The sequence below is a fragment of the Canis lupus genome, chromosome 18 (genome assembly GCF_003254725.2).
Source record: "Canis lupus dingo isolate Sandy chromosome 18, ASM325472v2, whole genome shotgun sequence".
Classification (NCBI taxonomy): domain Eukaryota; kingdom Metazoa; phylum Chordata; class Mammalia; order Carnivora; family Canidae; genus Canis; species Canis lupus.
In genome coordinates this window covers 40,242,066-40,251,150 of record NC_064260.1, presented here as the reverse complement: position 1 = coordinate 40,251,150, position 9,085 = coordinate 40,242,066, and the positions used below count along the sequence as shown (strand labels likewise).

At 34.0% G+C, this 9,085-nt stretch overlaps 1 protein-coding gene across 1 annotated transcript; it reads left to right on the top strand.

The window, feature by feature from the left end:
- Window positions 1-2,842: 2,842 nt before the first annotated feature.
- LOC112663642 (olfactory receptor 4P4-like) lies at window positions 2,843-3,778 on the top strand. The gene has a single exon (XM_025452711.3). It carries the CDS (start codon window positions 2,843-2,845, stop codon window positions 3,776-3,778), a length of 936 nt encoding a protein of 311 aa, XP_025308496.3.
- Window positions 3,779-9,085: the final 5,307 nt, after the last annotated feature.

Genomic DNA, 9,085 nt, shown 5'->3' with positions numbered 1-9,085 from the left:
AACTATATTTTTATAGTCCAAACGAATTAGACTAAAGATTAGAGTTAAGGATACCCTGAGACTACCAATCTTCCATCAACTAACCTAAATGTTTTTTCCCAACAAATTGTTGAAATTGGAGTTTACCTGATAAATTACTAAATCCATGTTATTAATAGTTTTTTTCTTTATTTTTCCACTGGCCTTGCTTGTTTGTGCGTGCATGACACTTTCTATGGTTCTAAGCTAATCACTCCAGGGAGGAAAGACTAAAGGAAAAATGACAGTTTTGAACCACATGTGTCATGGGCTGTTTCATATTACTTCATGTATCTTTCATCAAAATTCTAAGTTTTGTAATGATATCTTAATTGTAAAATCAGTAAAATGAAGTTTAAAGAGATTAAGCAATTCATTCAAGCTAGTCAGTTTATTTGAGATGCCTCAATATTTCTACCTCTTTCTGTGTTGCTACTATTCTAACCATTTGTTTAGCGGATTGCCTGATGTTCTTTTTCCAACAACTGTAACTTCAGTTTTTATCCAGGATGGATCCTTAATATCTCTGTGATCAAAATGTTGTTTTTATGACAATAATTCTCCCCTCTTGACTTTTCCCTTTTACGTTTGCTCAGTGCAGCGAGCATGTATAATGGCCTCTCAGGTTATAAGATGAGACAGATGAAGCACTATTGTGGCTTCAATGCCAACGATGGTCTAGAAAAAAGGAGAAATCCTGATTTAAGCAACGTACATGTTGGTAAAGCTGAAGGAAATTTATTTCAAAATGATTTAGATGAGAGAATTCCAGATACATTTATGTTGGATAGTCCATATATCTTTACTTACATAAATACTCAAAAAGACAGATGGATTAGTCTTGCATATTCTTTTCTACTCAGATGAAGATTCAAGATAGTCTTTTCAAGCTTTCATTCATGACACCCTTCATCATCCGTCTCAGCTCTCTTCCATTAAAATAGTCCCAAATTGAGGGAGAATCAGGATTTCTGTCTCCTGGCATTCACACTGTATTGCTTCCCCATCCCAAGAAATGTTTAGATTCTCTTGATCTAAGACTCTTTTTTAAAATCAGAGATTTGAGTTAATCATGTGAATTCTGTCTTTAAAGTGTTTGCAGTCATCTTGCATAGTAATTCTTTTTAAGATAGATTGTTTTAGGTAAATCAATGTATGTGAAAAATTAACCTTATTTCTACCTCATTAACAAAGAATCAGGGACGTCTGGGTAGCTCAGTGGTTGAGCATCTGCCTCTGGCTCAGGGCATGATCCCAGGTCCGGGATCAAGTCCCACATCAGGCTCCCTGTGAGGAGCCTGCTTCTCTCTCTCTGCCTATGTCTCTGCCTCTCTCTCTCTGTATCAAATAAATAAACAAATAAATACATAAATAAAATCTTAAAACAAAACAAAACAAAACAACAGCAACAACAACACAAAAAACAAAGAATCAGTATCACCTGCAATGAGTAAAAACTACGAACAATGAACTCTACCTCCCTAAAACTTTTCAACACTCTTTAGTGAAGGTTAACTGCTGAATACTCTGTAACTGATTATTATTTTCAAAAAGGTAGGAACACACTAAAAATTACTCCTTTGTGAAGTTAGAGTTTTGAATGATAATTTAAAGCAAAATTGCTGTCCAACAGTATGGACCATTTCTAAATGCCTCTCTATTAAATATATTTAAAGATATATATTTATATATGTGCACACATAATTATAAATTATGTATTTTATAAATTTATAACTTATATATGTTTATAAATAAACATATACATACAAATAATATAGAGAGAGATATACTATATATATAAAATATATAGAGACCTACTACATATATATGTATGTATATATATAATAGTCTTCAACACTATAAAATGCATAGATATTAATTTTGAGAATCACTAGAGTTGATGGTTTCTATAACCATCTGTAACTTTGCTACAAAAGCATTCTGGGGTTTTTAAAAAATAGACATCTAGGGACCTAGATATGACTGTCACATCAGATCCAGAGAAATATAGAAGGTGCACTAGTTGTTCAAACCACTAGGGATAGATAATTCTTTATCTTGAGGAAAATAACTCCTGAAAGAGCATTCTTTCTATTCTTAACTCCTTTTGTACTGATTAAATAATGTCTTAAAATTACACATCAGATACAAAAGATGCAAATAAATGAATTTTTCATTATTTTGTTTGAATAAATACCACTGCATGCTATCTGGCCACAAAGTTTGACTAACATTACCTTCTGTATCATCCCTTTTTATTGACATTAGTTCCTTAGATTGTATATAAAACACATGAAATTTTTGGCAAGAGCCATGATTCAAACATACTTGGGCAATTTAATGATTCATGGAATTTGACCAGAAAATGGTAAAAAGAGGAAAGTTGACCTCATGCATTAGGCACACGTATTTAAAATATATGCGACAAAACTATTTTGACTTGGGACAATTTTTTTAAAATCTCCTTTGTTATATAAATAATATAATTAATAATAATAAATAATTTTTAATTTAATTTTTTAATTTTCAAAATATCATTTAAATATTTAGAAATCATTACCAGCAAAATTGAATAGCATACATAATTATTTCCATTATTTTCAATATAAAATTATTCCATAATACTTTTGTAAAATAAGAGTTAATAAAAAGATAAAACACTTTAAGAAATCAAGAATAATTAATATTAATATTATATTTATGTCAATCTACTCTTAGTAAATTTTTTATCATTCAGTTCATACTGTTAAGTTTTCACCAAATTTATGTTTATTTCCTTCAGATACATAACTCATTGTGTGTAACATACAGCAAACTAGAGTAAATGGAGCGGCAGAGAAACATCTCAGAATTCATTCTTCTAGGACTTTCATATGACCAGAACATGCAAATATTTTGCTTTGTACTCTTCTTATTCTGTTATATTGCCCTGTTGGTAGGAAACCTTCTAATCCTTGTCTCCATTCGATGCAGCCCTCTTTTTCACCAACCAATGTACTACTTCCTCAGCCATTTATCCTCTATGGACATCTGCTATACCTCTAGCGTTACACCCAAATTAATTGCTGACCTACTAGGGGGGACTAAAACCATCTCTTATGGTAATTGCATGTTACAAGTTTTTGCCATGCACTTCTTTGGGAGTATTGAGATCTTTGTCCTTACTGTCATGGCCTTTGATCGCTATGTTGCTATTTGCAGGCCTCTCCACTACATGCTTATCATGAACAGGGCAAGGTGCCATCTCCTAGTCTTAGCTGCTTGGGCTGGTGGGGCTCTTCATTCTTTTCCTCAATTATCAATGACAATCCAATTGCCATTTTGTGGTCCTAATGAAATCGATCACTACTTTTGTGATATCTTCCCTTTGCTGAAAGTTGCCTGCACTGATACTTACATCATTGGTGTCCTTGTGGTTGCCAATTCAGGTATGGTTGCCTTAGTTACCTTTGTTGTCTTATTTGTTTCTTATGTTATTATATTGTTTAGTCTAAGACATCACTCAGCTGAGGGAAGACACAAAGCCCTTTCCACCTGTGGGTCTCATATCACTGTTGTCATCTTATTCTTTGGGCCTTCAATCTTTGACTACCTACGACCTCCAACTACTCTCCCTGAGGACAAAGTATTTGCTCTATTTTATACCATCATCGCTCCTATGTTGAATCCCATAATCTATACTCTGAGAAATGCAGAAATGAAAAATGCCATGACAAAAGTTTGGTGTCAAACATTATTTTCAAGGAAAGCACACAATTAATTTGAAGAAACAGTATAGCTAAGCAACTTTATAAAAGAAAAGGGCTTGATGTGACTAAGCAAGCTAGAAATATTTCATAGACTTTATCCATCACTATCATGAAATGAATGCATAAAAAAAGAGGAATAAGAAAGAAATTTAAATAAATAGTTAAATGAATATTAATTGCCACATACCAGAATTAATTGAATACTTAATTTTATGGAGTATTATGGAGATGTGGACAGGGTTACCTGCAGAAAAATCTGTCTGGGCTAAAGCAAATAAGGCAACACTAATTGGTCAGTGAATTATCAAGGCAAAACAATTTTAATGATAATTCTATTAAAAATCCTGGACTTATATGCCAGTGCTTATAGTGATACACATTCTGCACTAGTGATGAAAATGAAATCTAAAATTAATATAATGACTTTAAATCATCATGAATATCTTTATGATAGAATATTCATTTATACATCCTCTAGTGGCATTCCAAAATCAGCTGTGCAACAAAGAAATCTGTATAGTAGAACTTGTTTTAAAGTGCTCCGGATGATCATTTTTCCTGAATTCATATTAAAAATAATAGTAATACCTAGTTAAGACAGAGCAAAAATCAATAACTCAGGAGGCTAAAAACATAATTTCTTGTTATTCCACCTATTGACCAGAATACAGAACATTTTCTGTAAAACTTAAGAAAATCAATAATAAAGTGTAAGTGTTGATAAACCCCTACCTGCCTAAAATTGATAAGTAAATGGGAAGCTATTGGATCCAGAACCAAAGACATTTTATACTATAAAGAGAAAAGAACAACAGCCTAGCAAAAGACAGATTAGACCATGATCTAAAACCAAAAGCAAACCAAATTATATGTTGTGAACATATTTGGGCTCATACGAATGTTTGAAGCTGTTTTGTTCATCATTGCCAAACATCTTGGAAGAAACCAAGAAGTCCCTCCATAGGTGAATAGACAAATAAATCATGGTTCATCTGGCAATAGAATATTATTCAGCACTAAAAAGAAATGAGCTATTAAGGAATGAGATGATATGTAGAGAACTTCGATGTATATTAATAAGTGAAAGAAGCCAATCTGTAAAGGTTACATATTATGTGATTGAAAATATATGAATCCTGGACAAGGCAAAACAATGGAGACTTTGAGAACATCAGTGTTTGCCAAGGGTTAGTGTGGAGGGTTGAATGGAAAGGCAGATCACAGAGGATTTTTAGAGCATGAAGCACTTCTGTATGTTACTAAAGCTGTGGATACATGTCATTATACATTGCAAATCATAAAATGTACTACATCAAGTGTGAAGCCTGATGAAAACTCGATCTGAGGAGGTAATGATGTGCCAGCATAGATTCCTTTGATTTTAACAAATATATCACTCTGGTAGGGGAGGTTGTCTGTGTGTGGGGACAGGTTATATGGGAAATATTTGTACTTTTTGCTCAGTTTTCCTGTGAAGCTAAAGCTGCTTTAAGAAATAAAGTTTATTAATTAAAAATATACACTATGGCATGATAGATGTATCAAATTTTGTAACTAGAAAACTAGAATGAAGAAGATACATCTGAAAAAGATTTTCTACCAAAATAAATAATTTATGAAAGGCCTTTTTTGCATGTTTAATAGGATTTTAAAAAGGTTGCTTAAGAAACGGCAAAGATCATTATAGAGAAGATGCTAGATAACAGGATTTTATTAAAAGGAAGATGATAGGGGTAGTCCGGGTGGCTCAGCAGTTTAGTGCCACCTTTAGCCCAGGGAGTGATCCTGGAGACCCTGGATCGAGTCCCACGTTGGGCTTCCTGCATGGAACCTGCTTCTCCCTCTGCCTGTGTCTCTGCCTCTCTCTCTCTCTCTCTGTGTGTGTCTCTCATGAATAAATAAATAAAATCTTAAAAAAAAAGAAGATGGTAAAAATATGGAAAGCATTTTAGATTGTCTAAGTAAAACGCAAGAGTTATAATCAGTCTGGAAGCACTATACCAGACGTATAAAGAGGTGAAAAAAATAATGAGGAAGGTAAAATTAACTAGAGCTATTACAGCAGAGAGGAAGTGGACACACATTCTCAATGGTTATTCACAAATAAACAGAAATAGTCCAGATTAAAACTTTTCACCTAGGCATGTACTATAATGTTTATTTACTTAGTTGGGCCAAATAAAGCTTTCTCTAAAAATGAAACAGAAGTTCAGATAATCAAAACACAGATTCATTTTAAAGGCCTTTAAAAAAAGATTTTATTTATTTATTTGAGAGAGAGAGAGAGAGCGAGATAGTGAGAAAGAACATGAGCAGGAAGGGGCGGAGGGAGTTAAAGAAGCAGGCGCCCCACTGAGCAGAGAGTCTGATGCATGGTTCCATCTCAGAACCCTGGGCTCATGACCTGAGCTAAAGGCAGATGCTTAACTGACCACCCAGGCGACACACATTCTATGTTCATGAGAGTTTAGCATTCTATAAAACCAACAATTTTCACAGAAGTCACTTTGGACTTTTTTTTTTTTTTTTTTTATGATAGTCACAGAGAGAGAGAGAGAGAGAGGCAGAGAGAGAAGCAGGCTCCATGCACCGGGAGCCCGACGTGGGATTCGATCCCGGGTCTCCGGGATCGCGCCCTGGGCCAAAGGCAGGCGCCAAACCGCTGCGCCACCCAGGGATCCCATTCACTTTGGCCTTCTTACAATGTTTGCTATGTTCAATAAGTTGAGAGCATTGTCTTTTATTTTAAATTGAGATATAAATCATGTATAACATTATATTAGTTTCTGGTATACAAATAATTATTTGATATGAGTATATGTTGCATAATAGTCACCTCAATGTGTCTAGCTAATGAGTCACCACACATACTTACAAATTATTTTCTTTTTTTAAGATTTTATTTATTTATTCATGAGAGACATGAGACATGAGAGACACACGGAGAGAGGCAGAGACACAGGCAGAGGGAGAAGCAGGCTCCCTGCAAAGAGCTTGATGTGAGACTTGATCCTGGGACTCCAGGATCATGCCCTGAGCCAAAAGCAGAAGCTCAACCACTGAGCCACCCAGGCATCCCAAAATTATTTTCTTATGATGAGAATTTTTTAGATGCCAAACTTTCTCAGTCATCTTTATTACACAAAATCCTGCCTGAGATTTTGAAGAGGTAGACCATAGAATTATTCCATATCAGAATCTAAGATAGATCTAGATATTTTAATAGTAAAACCCAAACATATTTTGCTATTATTTGAGCCTTAAATTATTTATAAAAATTATATCCACTTCTATGTTTATTGACGTGAAAATGTTGACAAAGGTTGCATGTTATAAGAAGAAAGCAAATGGAAAGAAAAAGAGAAAAACATGTAAACTTAAAAAATATTAAAGACTGTCCTGTCAAATGTAGCTAACACCTTTTGCTGAAATTCTTTATGAATGAGGTGTCACAGCATTCAAATTCGTGCTTGCAACTTTAGAATATCTCAATTTTTAAAAAGGTATTCACAGAAAATTTAATATTTTATATTCATTAATGAGATTTATATAGCATAAATTGTAATGGATTTGGGGGAATCAAAATGTGGCTTAAAAGATGTACTTATATAATAAATTTGCATAAAATTCAAATAAAATATTTTTAAAGACTGCAATGACATAATGGCATATTGTCACAAATATATTTTTAAATAGATTTTATTTTTTAAAGCAGATTTAGGTTTGTAGAAACATGACACAAAAAGTACAGTTATTTCCCATATACACTCTCTGCCCCTCGTAATTTCTGTTTTCTTATTTCTTGCAGAGGTGTGGCACATTTGTTACCGCTGGTAAATCAATACTGGTACAATATTCCTAAAGTCCGTGGCTTACATTAGGATTTATTCTTGGTGTTGTCAAGTTTTATGGAGTTTGACATATTTACTATGTCATGTATCCACCATTACAGTATCATACAGAATAGCTTCCCTTCCCTAAAAATGTCCTCTGCTCGGCCTAGTCACCTCTTCTCCTCTATCCTTGAATCTTTGCCAACCAGTGACTTTTTTTTACTACTACCAGTTTTTTCTTATCTAGAAAGGAAATTCAGAATTCATATCTGTGATATAAATATTTTTGTTTCAAAGCCTAAATATCCTCTCATCTATTGTTTCAGTAATTAATATTTTAAAATTCACTATTATCTACTGCTTACACTCTCTACTTCTACCACATAAATTTATCATTCTTAGTTTGGGTCATCTATGCTATAAATATAATAACAAATAACATAAACAAATCACTATAATTGGTATAACTCAAGAGAAACCTATCACCCCTGAAATTAGAAGGAATCAATATAAAAGCATAAACTTGATTTTACCAAAAGAATACTCTGATGTATTTAAATTCAACCATTAAAGCCTTTCCTAATAGCAAAGAACTATTAAGAAACTTGAATTTTCTAAGTTCTGGTACTGTTCTACAAAGATGTAGGTAAGCACATCATATGATTTCAGAATATAGAGGAGCCTGGGTGGCATCTGATTCTTGATTTTAGCTCAGGATCATGGGATCGAGCCCCATCTCCACCTCCATGCTCAAGAGGGAGTCTGCTTGAAATTCTCTCTCTTCCTCTGCCTCTCTGCTCATGCTCCCTCTCTCTCTCTCTGTCTGTCCCTCTCTTTCCCTCTCTCTCTGTCTAAAATAGATAAATAAATCTTTTTTTAAAGGATTTTGGAATATAACCCCTAAAATTGGGAGATTATTAGATTACATATTTTCCTTTACAATGTGAAGCTCCTGTAATTATTTGAATCTAATACTTCCTACCAAGCCAGGAAGAACAACTAAACTGAAGGTTCATGATCAGCTATGATGACACAAAAGTGCCTAATACAGGAACCTGGAAGAGAGAAAACCTCCAGTGTGTGGATGCAAACATATAGGGTGGTACAGGCGGAACACCAGGAGTCAACACGAAGAGGGGCAGAGAAAGCAGTAGGTCAAAACCACAAGTGACTGGGCAGGCAAGACAGGCAGAGACAGAATGGTGAAGAACACCTAAAGCTATAGACCTTACATACCTGTTTGTACCTTACGCTGTCTATTCCTCTACATAAAACGGACCTAACACCAATGAGTGTGTGTATTCATATTACTTATTTTCCTGAAAGACGTACTGTTCATGTCCAAAGACAGGATTGTATTAGCTCCTCATTAATAAGGTTATATTCTTTTTGGACTTCTAAACAAATTCAAACTATAAAGAAAATTTTGAAACTCCCTTTCATCTCCAGTCATCTGAAATCACCTTCTTGCTCCATAATTTCCTA